Source organism: Mustelus asterias, chromosome 7 (assembly GCF_964213995.1).
Source record: "Mustelus asterias chromosome 7, sMusAst1.hap1.1, whole genome shotgun sequence".
In the NCBI taxonomy this organism is placed as follows: Eukaryota; Metazoa; Chordata; class Chondrichthyes; order Carcharhiniformes; family Triakidae; genus Mustelus; species Mustelus asterias.
The window spans coordinates 95,215,159-95,228,520 of NC_135807.1; the positions used below are offsets into that span (position 1 = coordinate 95,215,159).

The window sequence follows — 13,362 nt, forward strand, 5'->3', positions numbered from 1 at the left end:
GAGCTGAAGTTGAGTCCAAGATATCACAGCAGTCTGCATTGCAGTAATTGATTCCTTGTTCAATATTGCGACGCCACCTCTTACATTCATCTCGTCTTGTCTGAAGATTCTATACCCGAGAATACTGAGCTGCCAATCCTGCCCTTCCCTCAACCATTCTCTTGTAATAGCAAGAATATCATACTCCCATGTGATAATCAACACTCTGTTCATCAGCCTTACCCATAAGACTCTTTGCATTAAAATAAATGTTATCCACTCTTGCCATGTTCCCTTGTGCCCGAACATGTCTATCTTTGCTCTGCCTTCCAAACTGATTTGGTTTTTCTATATTTGGCTGTGCATCACCCCCTACTGTACCTCCACTTGCCCTGCCAAATTAGTTTAAACTCCTCCCAACAGCACTATCATACCTCTCTGCAAGGATGTTGGCCCTGTTCCAGTTCCGGTGGAACCTGTCTGACTTGTATAGTTCCTACCTTCCCCAGAAATGAACCCAGTGATCCAGTAAACCAAAACCCTCCCTCCTGCACACATTGATCCGTTCTATCCTCTTATTCCTATACTCACTAGCCCTTGGCATGGGGAGTAATCCAGACATTACAGCCATTGAGGTCATGCTTTTCAATCTGCTACCTACGTCCCCAAATTCCTGTTGTAGGGTCTCATCCCTCTTTTCTATCTGTCATTGGTAGCAATGTGAACCATGACCTCTTGACTGTTCAGCCTTTTCTATCAGGATGCCCTGCAGCCATGGAGTGACATCCTTTACCCTGACACCAGGGAGGCTACACACCATCCCAGAGTAATGTCTGCAGTCGCAGAAACACCTGTCAGCACCCTTCGCTATCGAGTCTCTACCACTATTGTTGTTCTTCTCTTACTGCCATGAACCTGGCAATGACTGCACTCCAAGTGGAACCGTCACTCACTGTCTTCCAACACAGTAAAATGATTCTCGAGTGTGATGCACTGTTGAATTCACAGAAAACCTGGAGGAAATCACGCTGGTTTTTTCAGTGGGATTTCCAATGATCTCCCACACTCTGCAGTGCACAGAGTCCACTAACGTAAATCCCATTGAAAATCAGTGGGCAGGGCCTATTCATGCTGGAGAGACTGGCAGCATAACGCTGAGCGGACCATTGTGCATGTGCCAATCTGCCAGTGCCAAGATCAGTGTGTGCGCAGTAACCCTGCACTGTCAGCCTCTCAATCGCTGACCAGCCCGGTGACCCGGCATCGTCGGATTTTGTAGCACAGGAGGCTGGGTGTTTTGAGCAGAGACCATTTCGTGGGTTCCCTGCTGGGTACCACGGCGTCTGCAATTCTCCAGTGCTGGATTTCTGGCGCTGTCGGCTCCGTGCCAGAAATCGGCAAGGAGCTGAACAATTCATGCACACGTCCATTTAAATCCCATTAGCAGGCCCAGGACTGAAATCTCCAAGCCCGCTAGCATCTCGCAGCCCGCTGCAGTGAAGGGGGGCCATCCCAACCCCCAGAAGGTTAGGAGCAGGGGGCATTGTGTCCTCTGGGCATTGCCAGCCAGGTCTCCTGGCACTGCCTAAGGGGCAAAGTGCCAATGCATGGGATGCCTTGGCACTGCCCACCAGGCATCAGGCAGTGCCAAGGGGTCGGGGCCTAATGGGGGTGGGGCCTCTGAAGGTGATCGGTGGGGGTGTCCTGCTACCATTCTGCATTTGGGCTCAGTGACAGAGGGAGGGAGCCAGCAATCGGGGTGGGGGTGGGTTAGGGGTTGAGGCTGGCCCGGACATGTTCAGGGGGCCAGTGATCAGGCCGTGGGAGGGGTCGCATGGCCGGCACTGCAGGGTTGCGGGGCTGGCCAGTAATCGCAAGACCAGCAGTGCAGGCTACTGCGCATGTGCCAATATCAGCGCTGACAGATCGACACATGCGCGTGACCCGCTCAACGCTATGTTGCTGGCCTCTCCATTGGGAATAGGCCCTGCCCCCTGATTTTTTTAATGTGATTCACGCTAGTGCACTCTGCAATGCACAGTGTGGGAGTTTCATTTTGAAACTCCTGCTGAAAAAATCAGTATGATTTACTCCAGCTTTTATGTGAATTCGACACTTGGAATGTTTTGGGAAAATTGCCCCCATTGTTTTTAATGGAGCTATCCAAGAAGGCTAATCTGATGGACTTTCATCTGTGTCCGCGGGTGTACATTTCACAGACCCACTTCCCCAATGCTTTGCATCAGTTAGTTCTTTCCCTCCAAGCTCTTATCAAATCCAGCAGGTTTTTCATAATGTTGGGTAACTGTAACTGCAAGCTGAACAGAAGCTAGTCGATTGAAAACTAACAATCCCAAATATAGAATTTGGGAACAAGTAAATTTCCTTTAATTTTGAGACGGGGCTTACATTTGAATTTAATATCTATTACTTCCTGGTTTTTAATATTCAAAGCAATTCTTTAAATGATTTATTCCTGAAGAATTCTTGCATGCATTTGTTTTGAGTCTGGATTGTGAATCACTCTTGTTATGTAATGCTGTAATTACACTCAGCAGTGTCCACATAAGAGAACTCCAGGGAAAAAAAGCAGCCTTTGACAAATAGGTTTGTTCTTGCTAGACCTGTCATGAATACTTTTGCTGAAATGCTTCAAACCTTGAATATCTTCTCTGCAGAGACTTTGTTTTGTTACTGTGAGCTGTTGTTGTGTGATATGTACAGTCATTAAAATGACCAATCAGTTAAAAAGAGTAGTACATTTTTAAAATTGAGAGATCTGGGATAGCTGGGTAACCTAACGAACAGAAAGATTTGGGTGTTCAAGTTCACAAGAAATTAGAATAGCATCTCAAAGTGTATAAAGTCATCAACTAATTGAATACTGGATTTTATAACCAGTATGAAATATAAATCTAGATGTAATGAAATTTTAAAAATCAGGGTATTCTTTTTGTAGTTTGGTGCTCCATGCTATAAGGTGGACACTTGCATAATAAGGGAACAATGCAGATTTACTGGTATATGTAAATACAAAGATGGAAAAATGACAAGCCCAAAATTAGGTGCAATGCCTGTTCTTGTCGGCTTGGATCTAGTATGTCCCTTATGAGAATTATGAATTGGATTCAATTTGATTTGCTTTTTGGAGCAAGCAAGGAAATGGGTTAAGGGTTTACCTTGTCCACTCTGCACATTGGCTTTGTAACTTTGAGAAAGAAATATTTTTATTTTGAAATTGAGATTTTTGTCAGAACCAAGGAGATTAGATGTAAATTTGACAGGTGTTTAAAGCATGATCAGACAACAAACAATTTCGTGAATGAGGACTTCAGAACATGAAAAATATAATTTTCAATGGTTTGTGGAATAAACTTTAATGGAAGAGAGTGCCAACAATTAAGATTTGGTTCTAATAGGTGGCTGCAGGAAAGGAGAATAAACAATGAAGGGTGGGAGATGCAAATGAGATTAAAGCTATTTCTCAATTGGAGAATAAACACCCAAGACAGACTGGTTGGACCAAAAGGTTTCTTTCCATGTTGTAACTTGCACATGTTTTAAAAACTAACAACTGCAGTCAATTATACAGAGAAATATAACAGCCCCAAATTAAGACAATGCAGTTTTTAATTTAATGATGAGACTAATTTTCTCCCCTTCTTATTTCAGATATTCTCTTTTGTCGTTACTCTGTGTTATGCGTGCAGTTTGGGTCTTGCTTTGAGAAGATGGAAGCTGTAAATTGCAACATATGAACTGTTTGGAAAGGTGTGGATGGTTGGTTACATTATCATTGGCACAAAATTCCTTCAAACACCGATGGAAGCTGCTTCCCGAGAGAAGGGTAGTCCTTTCCTAGGCCAATTCTGTTTTATATTGAAGTATTTTTGCAGCAGTGATGGCTTTTGTTTATAAATTAATAGCATTTTTATGATCATTCTCAGTGTTAAGTTCAAAAGTTGGCGAAATAGGAAATTTAAAATAGTTTCCACTTTATCTGAATGTTGGGCGCCGAGTGTGTTATCCAAATATTTATAGTTTTCAAAGTATTCCAATACTAGTAACAGCAGGAGTTCATTTACTGTAAACCTAAATTCAGTCAAATAAGATCCAAAGGGATTAGATGAAAAAATTCAGACTTTATCTGTCCATTATTTGGTTGTGAACACTCCCCATTTCTTTCTTTAAAATGTAGATTGTTTTCATTGTGTGCTTGACACTTCCTACAACTATAATTCTAACTTGCAGTTGAACAGTTTTCTAAATTTGCATAGGTTGCATAATTAACCATTTGCATTTTCATGACTATAACATACAATTAGCTTACAATTGTTGAATTTTTTGAGTACAGTAATTTTTTGTAAAACAAGATTGTTTTTTTGTTTCCATTATGCCATAATTATTCTATAGTTTTCTAATTAAAAATGTCAAGAACTTTTTTTAACTAAGTGCCTGTGGTTCAAGAATACATTGTGTGCATTGGATGTGTTGGGTTTAAAGTAGTTTTGCCAAATGTGATCTATAACTCAACAACAGGTGAATTGGTGCTGTCCGTGACCTAGTAATAAAGCTTTCTGAATTTATTTTTTAATAAGTCATGTTTCAGACAAATCAACAACAAAAGTCTTTTACTGAAAAATGCACACATTTGACACTTGTTACAAGTTCTAGCTTGCCACAGAAGTTTTAAAAACTGATTGCACCATATATTGCAAATTCTGTTTACTGTACATTTCTATAACCGTTTAGAGCTGTGGCCAGATTTTAGGAATTAGCTTTGTAAGTTCATACCCATAAGCAACGCAAACCAGGATTTCCAGTGCTATTGGCCATGACTTTCATGACTTGTATCTGAGTTTCCCATTTGTACTGCCAGGATCTGATCACAGGTGGTAAAATTGTCCTTTACAGAAATAAACCATTGAATAGTAGCAGTTTTATTGATGAGATCAAGCTTCCTGATTTTTCTTTGTTCAGGTTTTTATTTAGCCAAAATTACAGATTGCAGTTCCTTCTATCAGGAAGTAAGTATTTGTTATCGTCATGGAGGTCAACTCATTTAGTCATCTCTGAACAAATATAGTTGGTTACCAAGTGACTCTGCTTGATTTAAACTTAATTTATTGCATTTCTCTCAACTGGTTTTTAATGAAGCTGAATGGAAACTGTCCATCTGCCCACACAAAGTAACCATCACCCAATGTGCTATCAATTTCTAATGGTTCACGTAGTGTGTGTCTCATCATTTTTTCTATTGGTTTCTTATTTTGATGTTAAAATACTTGCACTGAATAAAGTAGTAATCCACAAAACCTGTCTATGGGCATTTATCTGGCTAATTATCAAAAGTATTATCTAAAGCTTTGTAGGGAGCCAATTTTAGGCTACTTTTTGGCTGTTGGTGAATTACTTGGATCCCTGAATAAACTCGTACACAGAACTGAGCAATATTTTTACAACTTGCTTTCGATAAACTGCTTAGCAGTTGCAGCAATTACAAAAATATTTCTTCTGTGCTCAATGGCAATATCCCAACTTTGGATGAGAAGGAGCACCGAGAGGAAGGCCATGTGCAGATGGGCAGTGTGGTGGTGAATGTCTCTGTGCTGGTGGGCAGTGTGGTGGTGACTGTCTCCTCTGACCCTTTCATCCTCCGAGGTAGTGTCAGGCTAGCTGCGGGCTGTTTTCACTCTGTCATGACTGTATACCTGTATGGAGAGCACCAAGATTAGACTGATTTTTATGCATGCTCCTTTCTCCATCAATGTATCACATCTGTATCCTATTTACCCAATTCTAAGCACCAGATTGGGGACATTCTAACACTGACTCCCTGTGACTTTGACTTCTCCATGGAACATGCACCATCCTTCTCTGCCAGTTCCATAGCTGCCTCCAAGGCAGAGGTCTGAATTCTGGGATACGTCCACAGTCTTTATTTGCTCCCTTGTCATGCACTACTTTATCCTGCAGACAGAAAGAAAGATTGAGGAATTCTGGGCCAGGTACTTAAACCATAATTATCTAATTGGTTGGTCGCCATATTGTGTGGCCAGCCATCCCACCTATGAGTGAAGTCCTGTACACATCCAGTCCTGTCTCAGGAACGCTTAATTACTACAGAGTGCTGCACAGTCAGTTAACTATGCAAATGTTTGTTTTATTTCTTCCACTTTGTCCTGTGTGCACTTTCTCAATTGTATGCTCAAAATATAAAGGATCTTTATTAATTGTGAACTTTCTTATCATGCAAATGTTGCTGTGTTCAGCAGGTGCAAGTCTAATGATGCCACAGGAGGCATTTCATGGCACATTGTCTTATCAGACATGAAATAAGACACCATCTGTGTGGTACAAACACAGCCGTTTCCTTGGCAACTCCCTATGAGGGTGCAGTGCTAGGAACCTCCTGGCTATTGGTCCTAAATTGGTTTTAGAAAAGATAGGGCAGATCACCTTTTATTCAGCCTTGTTAGCTTTGTATTCATTTCTATAAGTAAATGCATTTTTTAATCCAGATGTTTGGGGAAAAAATATTATTTAGCTACTTGTGTGATTCAATGAGAGCACCATTTTTAAAGAGCAATAGAATGATATTGTACAGAAGAAGGCCATTAGTACATAATCCCTATCAGCTATGTGAAAGAGCTGTCCAATTAGTCTCTCAAACCCTAACCTTTCCCCATAGACCTTCTTGCAATTGCTTTGTTCAGGGCTAACTAGAGATTTTCCTTGCATGTGGTTCACATGCAATTCCTGCTGCTAATGAATTTACTTTTAGATAGAACTCTTTCAACACAACTGGGTGCATAGTGGGTAAGACACTGACTTTTCACTCATGGGACCTGTGTTAATTATCTAGCCAAGACGGGTGAGATGAAAGTCGTCTCGGTGTGCTGGCAGTATCTGGACTATATGAAGTGTGTCAGGGCAGCCTCAATTCTGTTCCTGGCAGACATGAACCTACATCAACAAAATGATCTTAATTCAACATAGGCCTGGTGAATGAAATAGCCAATGACTATTAGATGGAGAATGGTACAATTCTAAACTGGTGTAGCAGAAGTGCTGTAATGTTGGAACTGAGTAACATTGGGGTAGACAAATTATTTTCAACAAAATTCTTCAAATGCTCGCGATCTGAAATAAAACAGAATGCTGGAAAATCTCAGCACGTCTGGCAGCATCCGTAGAGAGAGAAAGAGTTAACGTTTCGAGTCCATATGACTTCAGAGCATGTAGTTTTTCTGCATCTAGTTACACTGCACTTGGCAAGTGCCTGATATTGGTACTGTCTGTGGGGGATGGAACATCTTTATCCCAGCACTAACATCCCAATATTTATGCATGCAGACTTTCCACAAATCGGTGTGAACACCGATTCAACACCCTAACAATTTAGTTCCTGAATCAACCAACAGAGGGCACCTATAATCCATTAGTTGTGTCTGAACAGGGAAATAGGCTTTCTGCTCCTGGCTACGGTTGTAACATTTGAATTTTTCAGGGATTATTGATGTCATATGCCAAATTTGTCACCGATGTAACTGCAGACAGCAGAATGCAACCTTTCTTCAGAGACAAACTTATGCTCTTCACAGTGCAAATGAATCGGGCAATGTGCCACCTCGTTCTAACTTCTTAGCTGGTTTAATGGTGTCCATTGCTGTATGCTTTGCAATAATTTGAGGTACAGTGCTTATTTTTTTCAATAGAGCAGCCACTTGGAAAATTTCTGTTGACTTGCTGTTGATGTATGGAAGACAACAGAAGCATGACACAGCCCCTCCATAAACTTGTCATTTAAAAAAAAAAGATTTATGATTCCAGGGTTAAGTTATTGCAACTTTTCCTCAGCAGACAGAGGAACGAGTCAGCTGAAAAGTTGAATTATCTGTTTGAGGAACTGAATGTGGTTTGAAAGTAATGCCCTTTAAAGCTATTGTACAAAAACATGGGAATTTTAAATAAAAAGGTTTGGGGAAAGTGAAGGAGACAATTGGGTGGGTTTAAAAATATAATGCTGGCTGAGTTAAAGCTGATAAATCACCAGGTTCAAATCGGATACATCTGAGGATGCTGAGGAAAGTAATGTAGTAAAATTGCAGAGAGATTGGCGATAATTTTCCAGTCCTCCTTCGATAGGAGGGCTGGTGCCGGAGGACTGGAGCAATGCAAATGTTAGTTTTGTTCTAAAAAGGGTGTACGGTTAGACCAGCAACTCAGGCCAGTCAGTTTAAATTTTGAGAAACAATAAGCCTAGACAAAATTAATGTACCTCATTGACATGTGGATTGTTTTATTCATTGGGACATAGGGCGTCAGCGTTTATTGCCTATCCGTAGTGCCCTTGAGAAGGTGGTGAGCTGCTGCCTTGAAATTCTGTGGGGATGCCGGTGTTGGACTGGGTGAACACAGTAAGAGTTTTAACAACAGGTTAAAGTCCAACAGGTTTATTTGGTAGCAAATACCATTAGCTTTCGGAGCGCTGCTCCTTCGTCAGATGGAGTGGAAATGTGCTCTCAAACAGGGCACAGAGACACAAATCACACATTAGAATGTGAATCCCTACAGCCAGCCAGATCTTAAAGATACAGACAATGTGAGTGGAGGGAGCATGAAGCACAGGTTAAAGAGATGTGTATTGTCTCCAGACAGGACAGTCGGTGAGATTCTGCAAGTCCAGGAGGCAAGCTGTGGGGGTTACTGATAATGTGACATAAATCCAACATCCCGGTTTAGGCCGTCCTCATGTGTGCGGAACTTGGCTATCAGTTTCTGCTCAGCGACTCTGCACTGTCGTATGTTGTGAAGGCCGCCTTGGAGAACGCTTACCTGAAGATCAGAGGCTGAATGCCCATGACTGCTGAAGTGCTCCCCCACAGGAAGAGAACAGTCTTGCCTAGTGATTGCCTGGTGATTCTTGAAATGCTGCAGCCCACGTGCTGTGGGTTGACCCACAATGGTGTGAGGGAGGGAGTTCCAGGACTTTGACCCAGCAACAGTGAAGGAACGGTGATATATTTCCAAGTGAGGATGGTGACTGGCTTGGGGGGGGGAACCTGCATGGATTAATTAAGGAAATGATGTGGAGATGCTGGCGTTGGACTGGGGTAAACACAGTAAGAGTTTTAACAACAGGTTTATTTGCTACCAAATAAACCTTTTGGACTTTAACCTGGTGTTGTTAAAATTCTTACTGTTAATTAAGGAAAGCCAGCACATGTTTAAGGGCAAGTCTTGAATGTTTATTGATGAGATAGCACTGAAGGTTAATGAGGGTAATATGGTGTACATGGACTCCTGAAAGGTATTTGATAGAGTAACATTAACAGGCTTGTCAGCAACGGCAAAGTCCACGGACAAGTGGTAGTATTGATGTGAAAAAGAGTTGCAATGAATTGTTCTTTTTGGGCTGGAGGAAGGTGTAGAGTAGGGTTCCCCATGAGACGGTATTAGGATCACTACATTGCTTGATCTATAATAACCTGGAGTTGGGTGTGTAGGTAACAACTTTTGTAATGATGCAAAACTTGGGAATGTCATGGACTGTGAATAGATAGGGATAAACTTTGGTGGAATGGATGGACACATGGCATTAAAATTTAATGCAGAGCAGTGTGAAGTGATACGTTTCAGAAGGAGAAAAGCGAGGCAATGCAAATTAAAGGAAACTCATGGTCAGGTTGGAAGGGAACTGCTGACAACCCCTATTCCCTTTTCAAACTGCCTGTGCTCAGTGAATTTCAACAATAGGCCTGGTGTTTGTTTGTTTTAGCCCCTGACTTTCTGCATTCAGAATTTCTTATTCAAAAGATTCAAAAGGAAGATGGCTTTCCACAATGTGACTCCTCGCAACAAGTTCTGTATAAAATATGGTGTTTGTTCTTGTATTGAACCATATCCTGCTGTATTGTTTCTGGATTACTGTCCCTTTGATTAAGACATCACCTTGATGGTTTAAAGGTTTTCTCTTTCTTTCCTGCAAAAGGCTCATTCAATCCAGGAGTGCCTTCTGATGGCTTTTCAGGATGTGCAAATCACACCTTTCAGGCTGGAATGCACTTTTGTCCTTGAGACAGAATCCATTCTTTAACTGGGTTACGGAATCCACACTGCAGTGTCACCTTACATTCAGCTGTCGTTTTGTGGACACAGTAACCTTTCTAAACCAATATTTTGAACAGAGTCTCTGTTCAATGGCCACATCGAATGATTGTACTTTAAGTTAATGAATATGCCGTGCTTTGCATAACTGCCCAATGCTAAAGATGGTGCAGGAGCAGAGGAACCTGGGGTGTATGGGGGCAAATTGTTGAATGTGGCCTGGCAGGTTGAAAATTGGTTCAATAAGGTTTATAGGATACTGGACTTTATAAGTAGAGTAAGAAATCTCAACACCAGGTTAAAGTCCAACAGGTTTATTTGGTAGCAAAAGCCACTAGCTTTCGGAGCGCTGCTCCTTCATCAGGTAAGTGGGAGTTCTGTTCACAAACAGGGCATATAGAGACACAAAGTCAATTTACAAAATAATGGTTGGAATGCGAGTCTTTATAGGTAATCAAGTCTTAAAGGTACAGACAATGTGAGTGCAGAGAGCGTTAAGCACAGGTTAAAGAGATGTGTATTGTCTCCAGACAGGACAGTTAGTGAGATTTTGCAAGTCCAGGCAAGTCGTGGGGGTTACAGATAGTGTGACATGAACCCAAGATCCCGGTTGAGGCCATCCTCCTGTGTGCGGAACTTGGCTATCAGTCTCTGCTGGCTGTCTGACTCAGGCTGTCTGACTCTCTCTCTCCTCCCCCCCCCCCCCCCCCCCAAGGAAAACCAGTCGGAAGCTGGTTCACCTATTTTACATGCACACCTGCCCCTCCCTCACCAACTAAAACATGCTTAGTGGCGGCACTTAAAATCCAGCCTACTGTGTTCAATTCTCAGCATTAGGCTTTAGGAAGAGTCAAAAGACTGGCAGAGTGCAGAAAAGCTTCACCAGAATGGTTCCAAGGAGAAACTTCAGTTACGTGGATGGATGGAGAAGTTGGGGTTGTTTCAGAAGAGAAGATTGAGGAGAAATTTGTGGTGATCAAAACCATGAATGGGATCTGGAGAGAGGAGATCGAGAGGACACTGATTAAAGGGAAGTGAACCAATGGTGATAGGAGGGACCAGCTTTTACACAAGTGGGTAGGCTTTGGAATGAACCATCTGGGAGTGTGGTGGAGACAGTCGTTTGTGGCTTTTAAAATAGAACCGGATAATTATCCCAAGAGGAAAAAATTGCAGAGCTAGGGGATAGAGGCCAGGGGGTAGGGACCAGCTGAGTGTTCTTGCAGAGGGCTGCCACAGAAACCGCTTCTATTCTTTCAGTTTCTATGACTACCCTGATGATTGCTATCTGCGGGACGACCTTCAAAAAGGCTGTAAAATCAAATTGGAATCAGATCTCCTAGGTTTAGTATGGTGAATGTGCACATTCTGAAATCAATTAGAAACTAATCTTTCTTGGTGAAATTTGATTTTAAAACAGTCTTGTGAAGCAGCAATCCTTGTCACCTGACTTAGCAGAACAAATGTTTATATTGGCTTACTGGATTCTGAGTTGGGGAACAGCACACAAGTCCCCAATTGCTTTCATTCTTGATGGGCTCGGTTATCAGGATCGGGGGGGGGGGGGGGGGGGGGGGGGAGAGATGAGAGAGAGAGGAGGAAACGACAAGCGTCCTTTCCCTTTTGTTGGTATATTTTTATTTCAGATAAGTGTGACAAAGGGGGCTGGTTAATTCAATTGGAAGGATGGCATATGATTCAGAATAATGTCCAAAGTGAAGGACTCTGAATCCCTACTGTGGGTGACATAGATTTGGGGCCTGTCTCTTCACCCTGCTCATAGTAATAATCACAGTGCAAGATGTGGTAGGGTGACACTTGAATAGTTTAAGGTGCTATGTGAAGAAGTGCAACAAATTTAGGAATGAAAAGGTACAAAGTGATTTTATGATTTCCTTTGAGAAATTGTCTTTTTTATCTGCACGATTTAGGTTTATTTTTAACTTGATGGATTATTTTTCCGAAAATCATTTCATGGTTTTATAAAGAAAACAATTAATAAATACATAAGATTAAAAGCTCAACAATATCATTGATATATGCATGAATTAGAATTGCCTCAACAAAACAATGTTTTGAATTTCCAAAAGGCATAATCTTTTGCAAATTAGATGTTCACTCTAGACTAACCCAATAATGAAACTTTTATACTTAATGTTAGCCCAATCTTGTTAGCAGGATTTCATTTATTTGAATGGAAGCTGTAGCATATTGTTCCTTCATAACCTTACAGTTCCACAGCCTGAGGTTGTGCCCTCTGGTTCTAGTTTTTCCTTCTAGTGGAAACACCCTCTCCACGTCCACTCTATCCAGACCTCGCAGTATCCTGTAAGTTTCAATAAGATCCCCTCTCATCCTAAACTCCAATGAATACAGACCCAGAATCCTCAAGCGTTCCTCAGATGACAAGTTCTTCATTCCAGGGATCATTCTTGTGAACCTCCTCTGGACCCTTTCCAAGGCCAGCACATCCTTCCTTAGATAAGGGGCCCAAAATTGCTCACAATACTCCAAATGGGGTCTGACCAGAGCCTTATGCAGCCTCAGAAGTACATCCCTGCTCTTGTATTCTAGCCCTCTCGACATGAATGCTAACATTGCATTTGCCTTCCTAACTGCCGACTGAACCTACACGTTAATCTTAAGAGAATCTTGAACAAGGACTCTCAAGTCCCTTTGTGCTTCTGATTTCCCAAGCATTTCCCCATTTAGAAAATAGTCTATTCCTCCTTCCAAAGTACATAATCTCACACTTTCCCACGTTGTATTCCATCTGCCACTTCTTTGCCCACTCTCCTAACCTGTCCAAGTCCTTCTGCAGCCCCCTGCTTCCTCAATACTACCTGTCACTCTACATATCTTTGTATCATCTGCAAACTTAGCAACAGTGCCTTCAGTTCCTTTTTCCAAATCGTTAATGTATATTGTGAAAAGTTGTGGTCTCAGCACTACCCCTGAGGCACACCACTAGTCACCGGCTGCCATCCCCACTCTCTGCCTTCTGCCAGTCAGCCAATCCTCTAAGCATGCTGGATCTTACCCTTAACACCATGGACTCTTAATTTATTTAAGTCTCCTATGTGGCACCTTGTCAAAGGCCTTCTGGAAATCTAAATATATCATTTCCATTGCTTCTCTATCTAACTTCCTTGTTACCTCCGCAAAGAACTCTAACAGATTTATCAGACATGACCTCCCTCTGATGAAGTTGGGCTGACTCAATCCTATTTTATTATGCGTTTCCAAGTACTCCTCGATCTCATCTTTAAAAAT

General features: G+C 41.8%; 1 protein-coding gene across 1 annotated transcript in view; it reads left to right on the plus strand.

Moving 5' to 3' along the window:
* Window positions 1-4,163, plus strand: part of mal2 (mal, T cell differentiation protein 2) — a 43,306-nt gene extending 39,143 nt beyond the window's left edge. The window contains exon 4 of the mRNA XM_078216494.1: window positions 3,652-4,163. Coding sequence (XP_078072620.1) covers window positions 3,652-3,723 — 72 coding nt within the window. The 3' untranslated portion in view covers window positions 3,724-4,163. The remainder of the gene's footprint in view (window positions 1-3,651) is intronic.
* The last annotated feature ends 9,199 nt before the right edge of the window (window positions 4,164-13,362 follow it).